At 48.8% G+C, this 24,167-nt stretch overlaps 1 protein-coding gene across 1 annotated transcript in view; it reads left to right on the forward strand.

Annotated features, from left to right (window-relative positions):
• LOC109880264 (sushi domain-containing protein 6-like) overlaps positions 1-24,134 on the forward strand; it is a 67,631-nt gene extending 43,497 nt beyond the window's left edge. Inside the window, 6 exon segments of the mRNA XM_031800176.1 lie at positions 4,476-4,670; positions 17,045-17,112; positions 17,114-17,237; positions 18,428-18,566; positions 19,968-20,407; positions 20,540-24,134. Coding sequence (XP_031656036.1) covers positions 4,476-4,670; positions 17,045-17,112; positions 17,114-17,237; positions 18,428-18,566; positions 19,968-20,407; positions 20,540-20,565 — 992 coding nt within the window. The 3' untranslated portion in view covers positions 20,566-24,134.
• Positions 24,135-24,167: the final 33 nt, after the last annotated feature.

Genomic DNA, 24,167 nt, shown 5'->3' on the forward strand with positions numbered 1-24,167 from the left:
CCCCCAGCAGCTTGTAATGAAGGATAATTAGAATTTCAATTTACCGGAGCCGACTAAGACCCTCCCAGTCCCTTCCTCTCTGTCTTCTCTCTCTCTCTCTCTCTCTCTTTCTCTTGCCTCTGTTTCTCTGCCTCTCTCTCTTTCCCTCTTCTTCAGCTCATTGTTATTGGTGACAGATGGGTGGAGAGAGGATTTTAACGCCCCCCCCCTCCCCCGCCTCTCTCTCTCTCTCTCTCTCTCTCCCCATAGGACCCGTTGGAATGATACAGTGCCCTTTTATTTTGAAGTCCCATCAGACACTAGGGTATTAGACTCTCACAATGGACCAAGTGATTCTTAAAGGGGAGGTTGAAACAACAACAAAGTGTGCTTTTATTTTGAAGTCCCATCAGACACTAGGGTATTAGACTCTCACAATGGACCAAGTGATTCTTAAAGGGGAGGTTGAAACAACAACAAAGTGTGCTTTTATTTTGAAGTCCCATCAGACACTAGGGTATTAGACTCTCACAATGGACCAAGTGATTCTTAAAGGGGAGGTTGAAACAATAACAAAGTGTGCTCCCGAAGGTGGGGGGGTGAGTGGGAGGAACAGAGAGGGAAGCGGGGGATGGGAGAGGGAGGTGGGGGGGATAGAGATGGGAGAGGGATGGAGGTGGTGGGTGATTGTGGGAGGCGGAGGAATGGGGGATAGAGGACGAGGGATGGGGGAATAGAGGAGAAGAGAGGGGGGAGAGGGAGGTGGAGGAATGGGAGATAGAGGAGGAGGGGAGAGGGAAATGGAGGGATGGGGGAGAGAGGAGGAGGGGAGAGGGGAATTGAGGGTGGGAGGGAGAGGGATAGAGGTGGGAAGCAGAAGGGGAGAGAGGGAAATGGAGGGTGGGAGGGAGGTGGAGGGGAGAGGGGATAGAGGACGAGGGATGGGGGAATAGAGGAGAAGAGAGGGGGGAGAGGGAGGAATGGGAGATAGAGGAGGAGGGGAGAGGGAAATGGAGGGTGGGAGGGAGGTGGAGGGGGCTCTCACGTCTCTTCTCTCTATTCAGTGACTTTTAGAATGATTAGGCTAAATCTAAATGTGCTTGTACTAGAGACTTAATGAATTTTTTATTTTTACTAGGCAAGTCAGTTAAGAACAAATTCTTATTTTCAATGACGGCCTAGGAACAGTGGGTTAACTGCCTGTTCAGGGACAGAATGACAGATTTGTACCTTGTCAGCTCGGGGATTTGAACTTGCAACCTTCCGGTTACTAGTCCAACGCTCTAACCACTAGGCTACCCTGCCGCCCCTCCACTCTAACCACTAGGCTACCCTGCCGCCCCGAATTATAGCCAGCCAGTGTTCACAGGACGTGCCACCTGTCCCAGACCTGCTGTTTTCAACTCTCTAGAGACAGCAGGAGCGGTAGAGATACTCTGAATGATCGGCTATGAAAAGCCAACTGACATTTACTCCTGAGGTGCTGACCTGTTGCACCCTCTACAACCACTGTGATTATTATTATTTGACCCTGCTGGTCATCTATGAACATTTGAACATCTTGGCCATGTTCTGTTATAATCTCCACCCGGCACAGCCAGAAGAGGACTGGCCATCCCTCGTAGCCTGGTTCGTCTCTAGGTTTCTTCCTAGGTTCTGGCCTTTCTAGGGAGTTTGTCCTAGCCACCGTGCTTCTACACCTGCATTGCTTGCTGTTTGGGGTTTTAGGCTGGGTTTCTGTACAGCACTTTGAGATATCAGCTGATGTACGAAGGGCTTTATAAATACATTTGATTTGATGATGTACTAGAGACACTAGACTTAATGAATTATAGCCAGCCAGTGGTGATAATGTACTAGTTTGTTTCATACTCGTGACGTTCTAGCAGATGTATGTCTATTAGATGTATGTCTTCCAACACCTTGTTAAAGCAACGAGGACAATAGTAGAGTTTTCTACTAGCAAGGATAACACTCCCCCTCGTGCTTTTTTCAAAAATCATCTGCCTGTGACTTCTCAAGGTTGTTTGTTAACTGTAGTAACGTCATCATTATCCCGTTTGGCGGACTAGAATTGTTATTCGTTACAGTCAGTCCCCTTGGCAACACGTCAAGTTTTAAGTGAGAAAATAATTTGATGGTGTGAGGCTATGTAGTAAAGCTGTAGCTGCCAAATCGAAGCCAGGCTGGCTTCTTCCCTGGCTCCTTCCCTGGCTCCTTCCCTGAGATTTATCGCTGCAGCTTCTTGTTGTGCTGGTTGTCCTCTGTTGACCTCTCACACGCAGTCGAGCACAGACACGCAGTCGAGCACAGACACGCAGTCGAGCACAGACACGCAGTCGAGCACGGACACGCAGTCGAGCACAGACACGCAGTCGAGCACAGACACGCAGTCGAGCACAGACACGCAGTCGAGCACAGACACACAGTCGAGCACAGACACGCAGTCCTCTGGCTGTTTGTGTCCCGCTGGCCTGCAGCATTTGGTCATCGGCTAATCATCCACCAAGACCACATTATGAAGACTCTCTTAAAGATCGGACGATTAATCAGTCAATTGTCACAAGAGGAAGGAGACGGGCGGCAGGTAGCCGAGCGGTTTTAAGAGCGTTGGGCCAGTCACCGGTTCGAATCCCCGAGCCGACTAGGTGAAAAGACTGTGCCCTTTGAGCAAGCCACTTCCCCCTGGAGATAAGAGAGGAAAATGGACCGTGGAGGAGCAACACACACACACACACACCGTCTATTTGTGCCAGCCAGGGCGGAAAGATACCTAAACAGCTCGGCCTGTGATTACAACAGAGAAACTCAGACAGAATGGGAACAAAAGTATCTCTCTCGTTATCTCTCTCTCTCTCCGACTGAAGATAGTCATTCTGGAAGGAATGTTGTTTAGACAATATATTCTATATTGACTTCAAAGAGGTGCCTGCGGCTGTACTTGACACAATGTCCCGTCTCCCTGGTTTAAACTTTGTAAATGTCAGCTTATCCTGCCACATACAGTCCATCAAATCCCTGAGACCACGCTGTCGTTAGTCCTGAAGATAAACACGGTCAGTGTCTGGGATGCTAGTTTACCGTTGGAATGGTAGGTGGTAGAATATCCTTTTTTTGTTCTAGTGAGGCAGGTGTGTGTGGTCGGCAGGTCGGGCAGGTGTGTGTGGTCGGCAGATGTGTGTGGTCGGCAGGTCGGGCAGGTGTGTGTGGTCGGGCAGGTGTGTGTGGTCGGCAGGTCGGGCAGGTGTGTGTGGTCGGGCAGGTGTGTGTGGTCGGCAGGTCGGGCAGGTGTGTGTGGTCGGCAGGTCGGGCAGGTGTGTGTGGTCGGGCAGGTGTGTGTGGTCGGGCAGGTGTGTGTGGTCGGCAGGTCGGGCAGGTGTGTGTGGTCGGGCAGGTGTGTGTGGTCGGCAGGTCGGGCAGGTGTGTGTGGTCGGGCAGGTGTGTGTGGTCGGGCAGGTGTGTGTGGTCGGCAGGTCGGGCAGGTGTGTGTGGTCGGCAGATCGGGCAGGTGTGTGTGGTCGGCAGGTCGGGCAGGTGTGTGTGGTCGGCAGGTCGGGCAGGTGTGTGTGGTCGGCAGGTCGGGCAGGTGTGTGTGTGGTCGGCAGGTCGGGCAGGTGTGTGTGTGGTCGGCAGGTCGGGCAGGTGTGTGTGGTCGGCATGTCGGGCAGGTGTGTGTGGTCGGCGCAGTGGGAAGGTACTGGAAACACTCACTCTCTCTCTTTGTCTCTCGGTCTCAGTCACACGACACACACACACACACACGCCCCACACACACACACGCCCCACACACACGAACACACACGCCCCACACACACACACACGCCCCACACACACACACACGCCCCACACACACACACACGCCCTACACACACGAACAAACACGCCACACACACACACACCCCACACACTCACACACACGCCCCACACACACATACACCTCACACTCACACACACACACCTCACACTCACACACACGCCCCACACACACACACCTCACACACTCACACACACGTCTTTGAGTGGCTTATAGTGCTGTTACAGCACAGTGTGTGGCGTGTTTGTTCGTGTGTGTAGGGCGTGTGTGCGTGTGGGGCGTGTGTGCGTGTGGGGCGTGTGTGTTCGTGTGTGTGGGGCGTGTGTGTTCGTGTGTGTGGGGCGTGTGTGTTTGTGTGTGTGGGGCGTGTGTGTTCGTGTGTGTGGGGCGTGTGTGTGTCCTTTCAGACCCCCTTCCTCTCTTCTTCAATGAGCCACTAGTCTTTTTTTGTTACGACCAAGACTATAGAGATATTAACCAGGAGAGAAGGAGTCCTTGCAGACATTTTAGGTGACTTCAGACTAACCTAATCCCTGTTTGTGGTGTGAATGCCGCAGTCTCAACATCCTTCCGATCCATGAGATGTCTCGTCACCGGTGGTCTTCCTTCCGCAGAGACTCTTATCCTCTCGCCTATCAAATCTAAACCGCTAATATGAAAGTAACCCCTCTGTCTCCTTCAGGATGCCCTCAGCCTCTGGCTGTACAGCACGGGGAGCTGGTGAACCAGACGGAGGCCAACCGAGGCTCCTTCCCTCCTGGTACCCTGCTGTCCTATGGCTGTGAGCCGGGCTACTCCCCCGATGGACCCGCCACCATCACCTGTACCACGGCTGGGACATGGACCCGCCTGCCTCTACGCTGCATCAGCACTAATGGTTAGCAACACACACACACACTGTCATACACACTGATGGTTAGTAGATGGACACCCACACACACTGTCATACACACTGATGGTTAGTAGATGGACACACACACACACTGTCATACACGCTGATGGTTAGTAGATGGACACACACACTGTCATACGAACCAACCGGGGGAGCTATACGCAACACACACGCTATCGGTTAGTAGATGAACACACACACTGTCATACACACTGACGGTTAGTAGATGGACACACACACTGTCATACACACTGACGGTTAGTAGATGGACACACACACACACTGTCATACACACTGATGGTTAGTAGATGGACACACACACTGTCATACACACTGATGGTTAGTAGATGGACACACACACTGTCATACACACTGATGGTTAGTAGATGGACACACACACCAGTACTTGTTCTGAAGCATCTTACTGGCTTTCTGCATTGATTAGAATAGTTATCTGACTTCTCGCTCTCTTTACCTCTTTCTCTCTCTCCCTCTCTCTCTACCTCTCTCTATATAACCCTCCTCTCTCTCTTTTCTCTCTCTCTTCTCCCTCTTTTCTCTCTCTTTCTTTCCTCTCTCTCTCTCTCTTTCCTCTCACTCTCTCTCTTCATTATTACTCACATTGTCAAAGTATACATCTAGAAAAATATATATATTTTTATATATAAATATATGGTGGGACCAACAGCAATAATAATAGTAGTTGTGGACATGAGATTACCATTAACAACAACTACAATATTAATGAGAACAACAATACATTAAAGCAATGGTAGTAGACCAGTGTCAACATGACTGAGAAGACACATGACCTGGTAGTAGACCAGTGTCAACATGACTGAGAAGACACATGACCTGGTAGTAGACCAGTGTCAACATGACTGAGAAGACACATGACCTGGTAGTAGACCAGTGTCAACATGACTGAGAAGACACATGACGTGGTATGAAAGACATATTCGGCTGCCAAAACTGCACATTTTGGATTTTCACCCAATAAATATTAGATATTTTTCTTAATCTTTTATAGTTTCATATTCTTTGTATTGAATTATAATTTGGGGAAATAAATATTATCTTAGGGCTGAGTATTTGTCACAGTGTAATAGGAAATGCAGCTCTGTTCCCTGGAGCAGAGTGAGCACAGCCTGTCCTCTCTGGGCAGCCAGGTTTGTCTGTGACGACCGGTCACTATTGCCAGACTGTGCTCACTGAGTCTGTACCTAGTCAATGTTTTCCTCAGTTTTCTATCAGTCACGGTGGTCAGATAGTCTGCCACCATGTACTGTTTTTAGAGACAAATAGCATTGAAGTTAACTTTTTTGTGGTGTCTTTCCAATAGGTGATATATGTTTATTTTTGTTTTGTGATGATTTGTTTGGGCCAGATTTTCTGAGTGCTGTTCTGAGGCTCTATGGGATTGGTTTGGGTTAGTGAACTGAGCCTCAGAACCAGCTGGCTGAGTGCTGTCCTGAGGCTCTATGGGGTTGGTTTGGGTTAGTGAACTGAGCCTCAGAACCAGCTGGCTGAGTGCTGTTCTGAGGCTCTATGGGGTTGGTTTGGGTTAGTGAACTGAGCCTCAGAACCAGCTGGCTGAGGGGACTCTTCTCTTGTTTCATCTCTTGACATTGTAGAGCTGTGTGATGGAATGTTTTGGGGTCACTTGTTTTTAGATGGTTTAAAATTTGATGGCTCTTTTTTCTATTCGAATGAGGAGGAGGTATTGGCCCAATTCTGCTCTACATGCGTTATTTGGGGTTTTTCTTTGCACTTGCAATACAGTCATGCAAAACTCTGCATATAGTATTTTGATTGGATGTTTGTCCCATTTGGTTAATTAATTATTAGAGATTGGACCCCATACTTCACTGCCATACAGAGCAATTGGTTCTAGAACTGATTGGAACATTTTGAGCCAGATTCTAAATGGAATTTCTATGTTGATGTTCCTTTTAATGACATAGAATGCTCTTCTTGCCTCAGCTCATTCACAGCCATGTGAAAGCTACCTGTGTTGCTGATATTTAGTCCTAGATAGGTGTCGTTTTTGGTGTGTTCTAATAGAACTGTGTCCAAATAGAATTTATATTTGTCATCCTGATTTCCGGACCTTTTTTGGAGTGTCATTATATTTGTTTATTTTTTAGGTTAACGGTCAGAGCCCAGACAGAACCTGTGGTTAACAGTCAGAGCCCAGACAGAACCTGTGGTTAACGGTCAGAGCCCAGACAGAACCTGTGGTTAACGGTCAGAGCCCAGACAGAACCTGTGGTTAACGGTCAGAGCCCAGACAGAACCTGTGGTTAACGGTCAGAGCCCAGACAGAACCTGGGGTTAACGGTCAGAGCCCAGACAGAACCTGTGGTTAACAGTCAGAGCCCAGACAGAACCTGTGGTTAACGGTCAGAGCCCAGACAGAACCTGTGGTTAACGGTCAGAGCCCAGACAGAACCTGTGGTTAACAGTCAGAGCCCAGACAGAACCTGTGGTTAACAGTCAGAGCCCAGACAGAACCTGTGGTTAACAGTCAGAGCCCAGACAGAACCTGTGGTTAACAGTCAGAGCCCAGACAGAACCTGTGGTTAACAGTCAGAGCCCAGACAGAACCTGTGGTTAACGGTCAGAGCCCAGACAGAACCTGTGGTTAACGGTCAGAGCCCAGACAGAACCTGTGGTTAACGGTCAGAGCCCAGACAGAACCTGTGGTTAACAGTCAGAGCCCAGACAGAACCTGTGGTTAACAGTCAGAGCCCAGACAGAACCTGTGGTTAACAGTCAGAGCCCAGACAGAACCTGTGGTTAACAGTCAGAGCCCAGACAGAACCTGTGGTTAACGGTCAGAGCCCAGACAGAACCTGTGGTTAACAGTCAGAGCCCAGACAGAACCTGTGGTTAACGGTCAGAGCCCAGACAGAACCTGTGGTTAACGGTCAGAGCCCAGACAGAACCTGTGGTTAACAGTCAGAGCCCAGACAGAACCTGTGGTTAACAGTCAGAGCCCAGACAGAACCTGTGGTTAACAGTCAGAGCCCAGACAGAACCTGTGGTTAACGGTCAGAGCCCAGACAGAACCTGTGGTTAACGGTCAGAGCCCAGACAGAACCTGTGGTTAACGGTCAGAGCCCAGACAGAACCTGTGGTTAACGGTCAGAGCCCAGACAGAACCTGTGGTTAACAGTCAGAGCCCAGACAGAACCTGTGGTTAACAGTCAGAGCCCAGACAGAACCTGTGGTTAACGGTCAGAGCCCAGACAGAACCTGTGGTTAACGGTCAGAGCCCAGACAGAACCTGTGGTTAACGGTCAGAGCCCAGACAGAACCTGTGGTTAACGGTCAGAGCCCAGACAGAACCTGTGGTTAACGGTCAGAGCCCAGACAGAACCTGTGGTTAACAGTCAGAGCCCAGACAGAACCTGTGGTTAACAGTCAGAGCCCAGACAGAACCTGGGGTTAACAGTCAGAGCCCAGACAGAACCTGTGGTTAACAGTCAGAGCCCAGACAGAACCTGTGGTTAACGGTCAGAGCCCAGACAGAACCTGTGGTTAACAGTCAGAGCCCAGACAGAACCTGTGGTTAACAGTCAGAGCCCAGACAGAACCTGTGGTTAACAGTCAGAGCCCAGACAGAACCTGTGGTTAACAGTCAGAGCCCAGACAGAACCTGTGGTTAACGGTCAGAGCCCAGACAGAACCTGTGGTTAACGGTCAGAGCCCAGACAGAACCTGTGGTTAACAGTCAGAGCCCAGACAGAACCTGTGGTTAACAGTCAGAGCCCAGACAGAACCTGGGGTTAACGGTCAGAGCCCAGACAGAACCTGTGGTTAACAGTCAGAGCCCAGACAGAACCTGTGGTTAACGGTCAGAGCCCAGACAGAACCTGTGGTTAACGGTCAGAGCCCAGACAGAACCTGGGGTTAACGGTCAGAGCCCAGACAGAACCTGTGGTTAACGGTCAGAGCCCAGACAGAACCTGTGGTTAACGGTCAGAGCCCAGACAGAACCTGTGGTTAACGGTCAGAGCCCAGACAGAACCTGTGGTTAACGGTCAGAGCCCAGACAGAACCTGTGGTTAACGGTCAGAGCCCAGACAGAACCTGTGGTTAACGGTCAGAGCCCAGACAGAACCTGTGGTTAACGGTCAGAGCCCAGACAGAACCTGTGGTTAACGGTCAGAGCCCAGACAGAACCTGTGGTTAACGGTCAGAGCCCAGACAGAACCTGTGGTTAACGGTCAGAGCCCAGACAGAACCTGTGGTTAACGGTCAGAGCCCAGACAGAACCTGTGGTTAACGGTCAGAGCCCAGACAGAACCTGTGGTTAACGGTCAGAGCCCAGACAGAACCTGTGGTTAACGGTCAGAGCCCAGACAGAACCTGTGGTTAACGGTCAGAGCCCAGACAGAACCTGTGGTTAACAGTCAGAGCCCAGACAGAACCTGGGGTTAACGGTCAGAGCCCAGGTCTGACAGAACCTGTGGTTAACAGTCAGAGCCCAGACAGAACCTGGGGTTAACGGTCAGAGCCCAGGTCAGACAGAACCTGTGGTTAACGGTCAGAGCCCAGGTCAGACAGAACCTGTGGTTAACGGTCAGAGCCCAGGTCTGACAGAACCTGTGGTTAACGGTCAGAGCCCAGGTCTGACAGAACCTGGGGTTAACGGTCAGAGCCCAGACAGAACCTGTGGTTAACGGTCAGAGCCCAGACAGAACCTGTGGTTAACAGTCAGAGCCCAGGTCTGACAGAACCTGGGGTTAACGGTCAGAGCCCAGGTCAGACAGAACCTGTGGTTAACGGTCAGAGCCCAGGTCTGACAGAACCTGTGGTTAACGGTCAGAGCCCAGGTCTGACAGAACCTGTGGTTAACGGTCAGAGCCCAGGTCTGACAGAACCTGTGGTTAACAGTCAGAGCCCAGACAGAACCTGGGGTTAACGGTCGGAGCCCAGGTCTGACAGAACCTGTGGTTAACGGTCAGAGCCCAGGTCTGACAGAACCTGTGGTTAACAGTCAGAGCCCAGACAGAACCTGGGGTTAACGGTCAGAGCCCAGGTCTGACAGAACCTGGGGTTAACGGTCAGAGCCCAGGTCTGACAGAACCTGGGGTTAACGGTCAGAGCCCAGGTCTGACAGAACCTGGGGTTAACGGTCAGAGCCCAGGTCTGACAGAACCTGGGGTTAACGGTCAGAGCCCAGGTCTGACAGAACCTGGGGTTAACGGTCAGAGCCCAGGTCTGACAGAACCTGGGGTTAACGGTCAGAGCCCAGGTCTGACAGAACCTGGGGTTAACGGTCAGAGGCCAGGTCTGACAGAACCTGGGGTTAACGGTCAGAGCCCAGGTCTGACAGAACCTGGGGTTAACGGTCAGAGCCCAGGTCTGACAGAACCTGGGGTTAACGGTCAGAGCCCAGGTCTGACAGAACCTGGGGTTAACGGTCAGAGCCCAGGTCTGACAGAACCTGGGGTTAACGGTCAGAGCCCAGGTCTGACAGAACCTGGGGTTAACGGTCAGAGCCCAGGTCTGACAGAACCTGGGGTTAACGGTCAGAGCCCAGGTCAGACAGAACCTGGGGTTAACGGTCAGAGCCCAGGTCAGACAGAACCTGGGGTTAACGGTCAGAGCCCAGGTCTGACAGAACCTGGGGTTAACGGTCAGAGCCCAGGTCAGACAGAACCTGGGGTTAACGGTCAGAGCCCAGGTCAGACAGAACCTGGGGTTAACGGTCAGAGCCCAGGTCAGACAGAACCTGGGGTTAACGGTCAGAGCCCAGGTCTGACAGAACCTGGGGTTAACGGTCAGAGCCCAGGTCAGACAGAACCTGGGGTTAACGGTCAGAGCCCAGGTCTGACAGAACCTGGGGTTAACGGTCAGAGCCCAGGTCAGACAGAACCTGTGGTTAACGGTCAGAGCCCAGGTCAGACAGAACCTGTGGTTAACGGTCAGAGCCCAGACAGAACCTGGGGTTAACGGTCAGAGCCCAGGTCTGACAGAACCTGGGGTTAACGGTCAGAGCCCAGGTCTGACAGAACCTGGGGTTAACGGTCAGAGCCCAGGTCTGACAGAACCTGGGGTTAACGGTCAGAGCCCAGACAGAACCTGGGGTTAACGGTCAGAGCCCAGGTCTGACAGAACCTGTGAAGACAGTGCTGCTGTAATTCCTCCTTAGTGGGAGACAGCAGCACCAGGTCATCTGCGTACAGCAGACACTTGATTTCAGTGTTGTGTCGGGTGATACCAGGTGCTTCCGATTCTAATAATGTTTTTACCAATTCATTAATGTAGATGTTAAATAGTGTTGGACCTCTCTCTCTGTCTCCTCTGTCTCCTCCCTCTCTGTCTACTCTGCATGCATTGCAGCCTGCCTCATCCTCACCACTGAGCACTCAGTAGCCTACTCTCTGCAAAGCAAATGTATGTTATTTTAGTGTTGAGCAGTGTATTGTTCATGTTCTGTTATTTCTGGTTCGATCTTGTTTTTTAGATTAGCCAAGGAGGATAATTTGTCAAATATAAAGTTTATGTTCCAAACAGCCAAATTTATACCTTCTTTGCTGTTGTAGAATGTTAAGGCTAAAAAGTTGTCCTGGAGAGATTTTTCTACTAATTGCTTTTTGGTAGATGCCTGTACTGTTTGCACTCCATCTATAGGCCTGTTTTAGTACCATGTAATGTATTGGGCCGTGATGCTTCATGGTTGGGTTCCGCTCTTCTCAGATACACTGTGATTTTACTGTGGTCTGAGAGAGGTGTTAGTGGGCTGACTGTGAAGGCTCTGAGAGACTCTGGGTTTTGGTCGGTAAGGAAGTAGTCTACAGTGCTGCTGCCAAGGGATGAGCTGTAGGTGTACCTACCAAAAGAGTCCCCTCTCAGCCTACCATTGACTATGTACAGACCCAGTGTTCCACAGCACTGTTGCTTCCTTGTAGGTGTTTACGGGGACGTGCTCACTCTCTACTGCTCTCTCTCTCTCTCTCTCTCTCTCTCTCTCTCTACTGCTCTCTCTACTGCCGTCTCTCTCTCTACTGCTCTCTCTACTGCGGTGTCTCTCTCTCTCTCTCTCCTGCTGTCTCTCCTGCTGTCTCTCTCTCTCTCCTGCTGTCTCTCTCTCCTGCTGTCTCTCTCTCTCTCTCTCTCTCTCTCTCTCTCTCTACCTCTCTCTCTACCTCTCTCTACCTCTCTCTACCTCTCTCTCTCTCTCTCTACCTCTCTCTACCTCTCTCTACCTCTCTCTCTCTCTCTACCTCTCTCTCTCTCTCTACCTCTCTCTCTACCTCTCTCTCTCTCTCTCTACCTCTCTCTCTCTCTCTACCTCTCTCTTTCTCTCTACCTCTCTCTCTCTCTCTCTACCTCTCTCTCTCTCTCTCTACCTCTCTCTCTCTCTCTCTACCTCTCTCTACCTCTCTCTACCTCTCTCTCTCTCTCTCTACCTCTCTCTCTCTCTCTCTACCTCTCTCTCTCTCTCTCTACCTCTCTCTCTCTCTCTACCTCTCTCTCTCTACCTCTCTCTCTCTACCTCTCTCTCTCTCTCTCTCTCTCTCTCTCTCTCTCTCTCTATCTCTCTCTCTCTCTCTCCTGCTGTCTCTCTCTCTCTCTCTCTCTCTCCTGCTGTCTCTCTCTCTCTCTCTCTCTCTCAATTCAATTCAATTCAAGGGCTTTATTGGCATGGGAAACATGTGTTAACATTGCCAAAGCAAGTGAGGTAGACAACATACAAAGTGAATATATAAAGTGCAAAACAACAAAAATGAACAGTAAACATTACACATACAGAAGTTTCAAAACAGTAAAGACATTACAAATGTCATATTATATATATATACAGTGTTCTAACAATGTACAAATGGCTAAAGGACACAAGATAAAATAAATAAGCATAAATATGGGTTGTGTTTACAATGGTGTTTGTTCTTCACTGGTTGCCCTTTTCTCGTGGCAACAGGTCACAAATCTTGCTGCTGTGATGGCACACTGTGGAATTTCACCCAGTAGATATGGGAGTTTTTCAAAATTGGATTTGTTTTCGAATTCTTTGTGGATCTGTGTAATCTGAGGGAAATATGTCTCTCTAATATGGTCATACATTGGGCAGGAGGTTAGGAAGTGCAGCTCAGTTTCCACCTCATTTTGTGGGCAGTGAGCACATAGCCTGTCTTCTCTTGAGAGCCATGTCTGCCTACGGCGGCCTTTCTCAATAGCAAGGCTATGCTCACTGAGTCTGTACATAGTCAAGGCTTTCCTTAATTTTGGGTCAGTCACAGTGGTCAGGTATTCTGCCGCTGTGTACTCTCTGTGTAGGGCCAAATAGCATTCTAGTTTGCTCTGTTTTTTTGTTAATTCTTTCCAATGTGTTAAGTAGTTATCTTTTTGTTTTCTCATGATTTGGTTGGGTCTAATTGTGCTGCTGTCCTGGGGCTCTGTAGTGTGTGTTTGTGTTTGTGAACAGAGCCCCAGGACCAGCTTGCTTAGGGGACTCTTCTCCAGGTTCATCTCTCTGTAGGTGATGGCTTTGTTATGGAAGGTTTGTGAATCGCTTCCTTTTAGGTGGTTGTAGAATTTAACAGCTCTTTTCTGGATTTTGATAATTAGTGGGTATCGGCCTAATTCTGCTCTGCATGCATTATTTGGTGTTCTACGTTGTACACGGAGGATATTTTTGCAGAATTCTGCGTGCAGAGTCTCAATTTGGTGTTTGTCCCATTTTGTGAAGTCTTGGTTGGTGAGCGGACCCCAGACCTCACAACCATAAAGGGCAATGGGCTCTATGACTGATTCAAGTATTTTTAGCCAAATCCTAATTGGTATGTTGAAATTTATGTTTCTTTTGATGGCATAGAATGCCCTTCTTGCCTTGTCTCTCAGATCGTTCACAGCTTTGTGGAAGTTACCTGTGGTGCTGATGTTTAGGCCAAGGTATGTATAGTTTTTTGTGTGCTCTAGGGCAACAGTGTCTAGATGGAATTTGTATTTGTGGTCCTGGTGACTGGACCTTTTTTGGAACACCATTATTTTGGTCTTACTGAGATTTACTGTCAGGGCCCAGGTCTGACAGAATCTGTGCATAAGATCTAGGTGCTGCTGTAGGCCCTCCTTGGTTGGTGACAGAAGCACCAGATCATCAGCAAACAGCAGACATTTGACTTCGGATTCTAGCAGGGGGAGGCCGGGTGCTGCAGACTTTTCTAGTGCCCTCGCCAATTCGTTGATATATATGTTGAAGAGGGTGGGGCTTAAGCTGCATCCCTGTCTAACCCCACGACCCTGTGTGAAGAAATGTGTGTGTTTTTTGCCAATTTTAACCGCACACTTGTTGTTTGTGTACATGGATTTTATAATGTCGTATGTTTTACCCCCAACACCGCTTTCCATCAGTTTGTATAGCAGACCCTCATGCCAGATTGAGTCGAAGGCTTTTTTGAAATCAACAAAGCATGAGAAGACTTTGCCTTTGTTTTGGTTTGTTTGATTGTCAATTAGGGTGTGCAGGGTGAATACGTGGTCTGTTGTACGGTAATTTGGTAAAAAGCCAATTTGACATTTGCTCAGTACATTGTTTTCATTGAGGAAATGTACGAGTCTGCTGTTAATAATAATGCAGAGGATTTTCCCGAGGTTACTGTTGACACATATTCCACGGTAGTTATTGGGGTCAAATTTGTCTCCACTTTTGTGGATTGGGGTGATCAGTCCTTGGTTCCAAATATTGGGGAAGATGCCAGAGCTAAGTATGATGTTAAAGAGTTTTAGTATAGCCAATTGGAATTTGTTGTCTGTATATTTGATCATTTCATTGAGGATACCATCAACACCACAGGCCTTTTTGGGTTGGAGGGTTTTTATTTTGTCCTGTAACTCTTTCAATGTAATTGGAGAATCCAGTGGGTTCTGGTAGTCTTTAATAGTTGATTCTAAAATCTGTGTTTGATCATGTATATGTTTTTGCTCTTTATTCTTTGTTATAGAGCCAAAAAGATTGGAGAAGTGGTTTACCCATACATCTCCATTTTGGATAGATAATTCTTCGTGTTGTTGTTTGTTTAGTGTTTTCCAATTTTCCCAGAAGTGGTTAGAGTCTATGGATTCTTCAATTGCATTGAGCTGATTTCTGACATGCTGTTCCTTCTTTTTCCGTAGTGTATTTCTGTATTGTTTTAGTGATTCACCATAGTGAAGGCGTAGACTCAGGTTTTCCGGGTCTCTATGTTTTTGGTTGGACAGGTTTCTCAATTTCTTTCTTAGATTTTTGCATTCTTCATCAAACCATTTGTCATTATTGTTAATTTTCTTCGGTTTTCTATTTGAGATTTTTAGATTTGATAGGGAAGCTGAGAGGTCAAATATACTGTTAAGATTTTCTACTGCCAAGTTTACACCTTCACTATTACAGTGGAACGTTTTACCCAGGAAATTGTCTAAGAGGGATTGAATTTGTTGTTGCCTAATTGTTTTTTGGTAGGTTTCCAAACTGCATTCCTTCCATCTATAGCATTTCTTAATGTTACTCAGTTCCTTTGGCTTTGATGCCTCATGATTGAGTATTGCTCTGTTTAAGTAGACTGTGATTTTGCTGTGGTCTGATAGGGGTGTCAGTGGGCTGACTGTGAACGCTCTGAGAGACTCTGGGTTGAGGTCAGTGATAAAGTAGTCTACAGTACTACTGCCAAGAGATGAGCTATAGGTGTACCTACCATAGGAGTCCCCTCGAAGCCTACCGTTGACTATGTACATACCCAGCGTGCGACAGAGCTGCAGGAGTTGTGACCCGTTTTTGTTGGTTATGTTGTCATAGTTGTGCCTAGGGGGGCATATGGGGGAGGGAATGCTGTCAGCTCCAGGCAGGTGTTTGTCCCCCTGTGTGCTGAGGGTGTCAGGTTCTTGTCCGGTTCTGGCATTTAGGTCACCACAGACTAGTACATGTCCCTGGGCCTGGAAGTGATTGATTTCCCCCTCCAGGATGGAGAAGCTGTCTTCATTAAAATATGGGGATTCTAGTGGGGGGATATAGGTAGCACACAGGAGGACATTTTTCTCTGTTAGGATAATTTCTTTTTGAATTTCTAGCCAAATGTAGAATGTTCCTGTTTTGATTAATTTAATGGAGTGAGTTAGGTCTGCTCTATACCAAATTAGCATACCCCCTGAGTCCCTTCCCTGTTTCACACCTGGTAGTTTGGTGGATGGGACTACCAGCTCTCTGTAACCTAGAGGGCAACCAGTGGGTCCATCTCCTCTATACCAGGTTTCTTGCAGGATGACAATGTCTGTATTACCGATTTCTTTGGTGAAGTCCGGGTTTCTGCTCTTTAGGCCAAAGGCAGATGACCTCAGGCCTTGGATATTCCAGGATAATATAGTGAAGGCTTTTTGTTCCATAGAGTGTCCAATGTTGTTGGTCGTGGTTTAGCCTCAGGCCAGTCTCTCTCTCTCTCTCTCTCTCTCTCTCTCTCTCTCTACTCTCTACCTCTCTACCTCTCTACCTCTCTACCTCTCTCTCTCTCTCTCTCTCTCTCTCCTGCTGTCTCTCTCTCTCTCTCTCTCTCTCTCTCTCTCTCTCTCTCTCTCCTGCTGTCTCTCTCTCTCTCTCTCTACTGCTCTCTCTCTCTCCTGCTCTCTCTCTCTCTCTCTCTACTGCTCTCTCTCTCTCTCTCTCTACTGCTCTCTCTCCTGCGGTCTCTCTCTCTCCTGCTGTCTCTCTCTCTCTCCTGCTGTCTCTCTCTCTCTCCTGCTGTCTCTCTCTCTCTCTCTTCTCTCCTGCTGTCTCTCTCTCTCTCTCTCTCTACCGCTGTCTCTCTACCGCTCTCTCTACTGCTCTCTCTCCTGCGGTCTCTCTCTCTCTCCTGCTGTCTCTCTCTCTCTCCTGCTGTCTCTCTCTCTCTCTCCTGCTGTTCTCTCTCTCTCTCTCTCTCTCTCTCTCTCCTGCTGTCTCTCTCTCTCTCTCTCTCTCTCTCTCTCTCTCCTGCCTGTCTCTCTCTCTCCTCTCTCTCTCCTGCTGTCTCTCTCTCTCTCTCTCTCTCCTGCTGTCTCTCTCTCTCTCTCTCTCTCTCTCCTGCTGTCTCTCTCTCTCTCTCTCCTGCTGTCTCTCTCTCTCTCCTGCTGTCTCTCTCTCTCTCTCCTGCTGTCTCTCTCTCTCTCTCCTGCTGTCTCTCTCTCTCTCTCCTGCTGTCTCCCTCTCTCTCTCTCTCTCCTGCTGTCTCTCTCTCTCTCTCTCTCTCCTGCTGTCTCTCTCTCTCTCCCTGCTGTCTCTCTCTCTCTCCTGCTGTCCTCTCTCTCTCTCCTGCTGTCTCTCTCTCTCTCCTGCCGTCTCTCTGTCTCTCTCTCTCTCCCTCTCTCTCTGTCTCCATCTTTACCTCTCCTCTCTCCCCCAGTGTGCCCCCCTCCCACGGAGCCAGAGAACGGAGGGTACAGGTGCCACCCGTCCCCTGCCACCTCCTCACCCGAAGACCGTGATAGAGTACTTCTGTGACGAGGGCTACGCTCTGAAGGGGGACTACAAGTTCCTCACCTGTCAGAATGGGGAGTGGGACGCACCCATGCAGATCACCTGCCGCCTCAGCCCAGGTAAGATCATCTCTCCTCTCACCCCTCACCTCATACCCCTTATACCCCTCACCTCATACCCCTCACCTCATACACCTCATACCATAGGGACTGAGGTTGAAAATTAGCCGGCTGGCTAAAACCAGCCCTTTTACTGAAACGTTGATTAATGTGCACTGTCCCTGTAAAAATAAACTCAAACCCCTCACCTCATACCCATCACCTCATGCATCTCACCTCATACCTCACACCACTCACCCCTCATACCCATCACCTCATGCGCCTCACCTCATACCTCACACCACTCACCCCTCATACCCATCACCTTACACCACTCACCCCTCATACCCATCACCTTACACCACTCACCCCTCATACCCATCACCTTACACCACTTACCCCTCATACCCATCACCTTACACCACTCACCCCTCATACCCATCACCTTACACCACTCACCCCTCATACCCATCACCTCATACCACTCACCCCTCATACCCCTCACCTCATACCCATCACCTCACACCACTCACCCCTCATACCCCTCACCTCATACCACTCACCCCTCATACCCCTCACCTCATACCTCACACCACGCACCCCTCATACCCATCACCTCACACCACTCACCCATCATACCTGTCACCTCATACCTCACACCACTCATACCTCACACCACTCACCCCTCATACCCCTCACCTCATACCTCACACCACTCACCCCTCATACCCCTCACCTCATACCACTCACCCCTCACACCCCTCACCTCATACCTCACACCACTCACCCCTCACCTCATACCTCACACCACTCACCCCTCATATACCCCTCACCCCCCCCTCACATGCTACTGTATGTAGTGTAGTAGACCAGCATCCATATTTAGTTGTCTGAGTCAGACTAAGAGCTCGTTGTCTCAGTAGAACGTTGAGGAACCTTCCGTTGGTTCTATCCAAATGCTCAGGAAATATCAAACTCGCGTTTTACAAATTTTGTAAAAAAGTATCGTCTAGTGCATGCTGTCTCCTGACTGTCTCCTGTCTCCCTCTCTTAATTAAATTCAATTTCACAGTGCTCTATTGCATGACAGAAGTAGATATTTGTTCTGCCAAAGCAACAATCCTAAACCTCTCCATCTTTCTCTCTCTCTCTCTCTCTCTCTCTCTCTCGGTCTCTCTCGGTCTCTCTGTCTCTCTCTGTCTGTGTCTCAGATAAGGAGCTGCGGTCTCCAATGGCGATGCCAGCGCTGTCCATCGTAGCGTCCACAGCCTCCTCTGTGGCCCTCCTGCTGCTGCTGGTGGTGCTGTTTGTTCTGCTGCAGCCCAAACTCAAGTCCTTCCACCACAGCAGGTTACACACACACACATACAGAGAGACACACACACACACACACCTTTTACCTCTGCATGTGTGTCTTGCTGCCCTTTTGGGCCAGTCAGATCCAGTCAGGTGAAGTTAACCTGTAAAACCAGGTACATTTTTAACAGGCCAAGCAAATGAAAACACTGTGAAATCTGCAGGAGAAATGGTTCAACAGTTAACCGCCATAATCAAATCAAACTTTATTAGTCACACGCGCCGAATACAACAAGTGTAGACTTTACTGTGAAATGTTTACTGACAAGCCCTTAACCAACAGTGCAGTTCAAGAAGAGTTAAGAAAATATTTACCAAATAAAATAAAATAAAAAATGTAATGATAAAAAGTAGCACAATAAAATAACAATAACCAGGCTAAATACAGGGGGTACCGGTACCAAGTCAGTGTGGGGGGTGGGTACCGGTACCGAGTCAGTGTGTGTGTGGGGGGGTGGGTACCGGTACCGAGTCAGTGTGGGGGGGGGTACCGGTACCGAGTCAGTGTGGGGGGGGTACCGGTACCGAGTCAGTGTGGGGGGGGGTAGTTAGTTGAGGTACTGTGTACATGTAGGTGGGGGTGAAGTGACTTTGCATAGATAATAAACAGTGGGAAAAGGTACCGAGTCAGTGTGGGGGGGTACAGGTTAGTTCGGGTACTCTGCGGGTGTACAGGTTAGTTAGGGTACTCTGCGGGTGTACAGGTTAGTTGGGGTACTCTGCGGGTGGACAGGTTAGTTGGGGTACTCTGTACATGTAGGTGGGGGTGAAGTGACTATGCATAGATAATAAACAGTGAGTAGCAGCAGCGTAAAAACAAAGGGGGGGGGGGGGGTCAATGTAAATAGTCCGATGGCCATTTGATTAGTTGTTCATCAGTCTTATGGCTGGGGGGGTAGAAGCCGCTTGTCGTGAGGTAGCAGAGAGAACAGTCATTGACTTGGGTGACTGGAGTCTCTGACAATTTTCAGGGCCTTCCTCTGACACCGCCTGTTACAAAGGTCCTGGATGGCAGGAAGCTTGGCCACAGTGATGTTCTGGGCAGTTCGCACTACCCTCTGTAGCGCCTTACGGTCAGATGCCGAGCAGTTGTCTCTGGTTCTGTGATTTTAACAGTCAGCACTCATTAGATCTAATGTTAGTAGGCAGCTCTGTTGATTGTGTTGTCAGGTCTGGGGGGCCTGTCTGGGGGGCCGTGTGGGACCTGGGGGGCCGTGAGGCCTGGCGCCATCTATGATGAGTTCCACAACCACCTCTAGTCTAGGACAGGAACATCACACAGCACCACACCACCAGAAATACTGGACGGCATGCAATAACCTAAAGTTCTCTCTCCTCTCTCTCTCGTACACTCATTTTTTCGCTTACATTTTATTCCCCCCCCTCTCTTTCCAGGCGTGAGCAGGGTGTATCAGGCCAGTCAGCCTCCATGGTGGTGGAGGGGCTCCAGGTGGCCCTCCCCTCCTATGAGGAGGCGGTTTACGGTAGCGGAGGTGCCTCCCTCCCACCGCCTCCAGAGTCCCGGGTCCAGATTGTCCTGTCTGAGGGGCCCCAGGGGGCCGAAGGGCCCAGCAGTAGGTCTCAGTCCCACCATCACAGAGATACAGAGTTGTGCCTCCCCTCCACATCCTCCTCCTCTTCTTCATCCTCCCGTCGCGCAGAGACAGTACTAGTCCACCAGGCCCCCTCCTCCTCTTCGTCGTGGGTTACGGAGCACGGAGGAGGTGCGTGTGGTGGTGTCCCACCCCTGGTCACTCTGGCCAGACGTAGAGACTCCGAGAGCAGCGACCAGCACAGCCTGCTTTCTGTCACCTCCGTAGACGACTTCTCTGATGGTAGGTGGTGCCGTGTTTGTGTACAAATGCATGTCCTCAACTGTCGAAGGCTTAGCGTTGGCCGTTTAACATCCCATCTTCACTCCTACCTGCGTTTATACTGTAGCCTGATGCTATGATCTCTATCTCTAGATATCCCCCTGTTAAAGGAAGCCTGATGCCCCTGCAGCAGGACCACTCCCCCTTACAGCTGACCAGGAAACACTGAGGCTTCTGATGGGGCCTTCTACCTGAATACCACCCTACCCTACAGCTGACCAGGAAACACTGAGGCTTCTGATGGGGCCTTCTACCTGAACTATACCACCCTACCCTACAGCTGACCAGGAAACACTGAGGCTTCTGCTGGGGCCTTATACCTGAACTATACCACCCTACCCTACAGCTGACCAGGAAACACTGAGGCTTCTGCTGGGGCCTTCTACCTGAACTATACCACCCTACCCTACTGCTGACCAGGAAACACTGAGGCTTCTGCTGGGGCCTTCTACCTGAACTATACCACCCTACCCTACAGCTGACCAGGAAACACTGAGGCTTCTGATGGGGCCTTCTACCTGAACTATACCACCCTACCCTACAGCTGACCAGGAAACACTGAGGCTTCTGCTGGGGCCTTATACCTGAACTATACCACCCTACCCTACAGCTGACCAGGAAACACTGAGGCTTCTGCTGGGGCCTTATACCTGAACTATACCACCCTACCCTACAGCTGACCAGGAAACACTGAGGCTTCTGCTGGGGCCTTCTACCTGAATTATACCACTCAACCCTACAGCTCTGAACCACAGAACTACAAAATGACCCAGCGTACCAAAAACAGGAATCATGTCAAAGAAACTCAACCTCCCTCCACTTCTGCAACTTCTCACACGGCTCAAAGACAAGAGCAGAGTCCAACTTCACCCCCAACTATTACCAACCGTGAAATTAGACAAACTATTTCCACCACCAGTATCCTCTCCCCATGTCCCGGCTACCCCTTCTGCAATGATCTCTAAACTACCACCCATGTACAGAAAACACAAGACTGCTCCCTCTCTCTCTTACTGGGAACTAACGAGCCCTTAATGCCTACTGCCCCCCTCAGCTTCAGAATGGACCTCAACACAGGCAGGCAGACAGGCAGACAGGCAGACAGGCAGACAGGCAGACAGACAGACAGACAGACAGACAGACAGACAGACAGACAGACACACGCAAACAGACAGGCAGACAGACAGACATCAAGTGGTTTCAGCTGAATATAGATATATATGTATAAAAGCATACAATCTCAGAGTCCAGGTTTGGTACTGTCTGTCTGTCTCACTATGTACACAGCAGAGTCCAGGTTTGGTACTGTCTGTCTGTCTCACTATGTACACAGCAGAGTCCAGGTTTGGTACTGTCTGTCTGTCTCACTATGTACACAGCAGAGTCCAGGTTTGGTACTGTCTGTCTGTCTCACTATGTACACAGCAGAGTCCAGGTTTGGTACTGTCTGTCTCACTATGTACACAGCAGAGTCCAGGTTTGGTACTGTCTGTCTGTCTCACTATGTACACAGCAGAGTCCAGGTTTGGTACTGTCTGTCTCACTATGTACACAGCAGTCATTTATGTATAGCTCTGTTACACAGAACACACGTCTCTCTAGGCCTGCACCTGATCAACCACACTCCCAAAGGCTTCATCTCCAACTGCAAGGTTAGTGGAAAACATACTGATGTTTTTACCACGGCTGCTGATGGTGATGATGACTGTGGATACAGATCTGAACTTGTGCCTCTCTAGTGGGGATAAAGAGTATCTCTCTTCAGTGAGGACTGTCTTGGTTTGGGCCTGGGCTTTGTTCGCTGGCATATGCTGCATGTTCTCTCTGTGTCTCTGTGTCTCTGTGTCTCTCTCTCTCTCTGTCTGTCTCTGTGTCTCTCTCTCTGTCTCTGTGTCTCTCTCTCTCTCTCTCTGTCTCTGTGTCTCTCTCTCTCTGTCTCTGTGTCTCTCTCTGTCTCTCTCTCTCTCTCTGTCTGTCTCTGTCTCTGTGTCTCTCTCTCTCTGTCTCTGTGTCTCTCTCTCTCTCTCTGTCTGTCTCTGTGTCTCTCTCTCTCTCTCTCTCTGCCTCTCTCTCTCTTTCTTTCTGTAACGTCCTGCGGCCCACACGGTAACCTTGTCTGTCCACTCTGAATGAAGCTAAACATGAAGTCCCTCTCCAACTCTGCTGCCACTCTGGCATCTCCAAGTAGGGCATTGTCTTGGGTCAGACAGCAACACTTTTGTCTAGTGTTTCGTAGGAGTGAGGCCACCTGTCAGAAGACAATGCACCATGGGATGGATTGAGCACGTCACCAGAGCCAGGGTTATAAACAGACCGGCTTGCCCAGACAGATCTGTGTCATGAGAAAAAGAAGATTAACGACACGCTTGCCTTTTTTTTCTGTTCGTCACAACAACCGATACCTGTTATGTGTTCTGCTCCCTTGTTGATGTGGCTATCTGGGGTGTCTTAGTGGCTACAGTATCTTCTAGACACCGTGTGTGTGTGTGTGTGTGTGTCTGTGTGTGTATTTGGCCGTGGAACTGAACAACACATCATGACTGTTTCATGAAGGAAGAGTGTTACGCTGTGATGTTAAATTAACTAAGGCCTTGTTCTGTTCAAAGCAGGGGAGTTTCATTTTTTTCATGATGAAAACCATGTTGATTTGTGTGTTTGGTGACTGCACATTGGGTAATATATATTTGTTTTCCAATCTATTTATTATGTGTGTGTGGTGTGTGTGTGTGTGTGGGCAGGTTGGGTTTACAAGGATGGAATATCGTCCCATTTTCTGCAGAGTTGCTTCAAAACTGTTAGTAACCTTGCGGATCTGAATCTTTTAAAAGCTGAAAATCCTTGCTCAAAAACCAGCGCATTGTAAACAACCATTTTTCTTTTGTTTTCATTAAATGTTTGTTTTAAATGTTCAGTTCAAATTTGAATGAGCACAGCTTTAATGCATCTCTGGTGTGTGAGGAAAGCAGGTCATATGCGTTTGGGAGATGAGGTCACCACCCGAGTCCATTAGTTCCAGACAGGGTCTGAGTTGAGTCGTTGTTTGAACTCCTTTTTCCACATTTGGGTTTTTTAAATGTGTTAATTTGTGACTGTCTGTTCACCTGTCGTTTGGCAATTACTTCATAAACGCAAGCAGAGAATGTTGCCTCTCATTTACTTCAGATTTTGTTTGTAATTTGCATCGCAAGTTTCCTCCATATTTACCTGTTTTGCGATGTTGAAACGTCTTCTGTGTTTCCCTTTGACTTTACTAGTCATATACAACTGTGTTTTTTGGATTTTAAATAAAGTCCATCCTCTTCTCTCTCTCTCTCTCCTCCCCAAGGCTTCTTCAGCAACGGTGATATTCAAAAGGCTAAGCATCTAAAACAAATACCTTTTTTCTTCTTCTCTGTCTTAAGAAATTGTAAATGTTGCATTGAAGTGTAAAAAAAAAAAAAATGAACATTTTGAATAATTTTTCTGGCGTCCAGACCACTGTTCTACGGTTTCCTGTTTCCTAGAAAAGGACAAAAGAAAAATCATGTCCATCTCTTGATTCTGCATTTCAATGATTTCATGTTTTGGTTTTCCTCTGTACATTGCAATGGGCGTGAAGATGATAGTATTTTAATATTTGTACAAAGTTTAATTTAATTCTACCATGTGTACATAACTATTTCTTATTAAAGCTTTCTTTTGAAATGTGTGAGACCTGATTGAGTTTTTTAGTTTTTTTACA

Source organism: Oncorhynchus kisutch, linkage group LG21 (genome assembly GCF_002021735.2).
Source record: "Oncorhynchus kisutch isolate 150728-3 linkage group LG21, Okis_V2, whole genome shotgun sequence".
NCBI classification, from domain to species: Eukaryota; Metazoa; Chordata; class Actinopteri; order Salmoniformes; family Salmonidae; genus Oncorhynchus; species Oncorhynchus kisutch.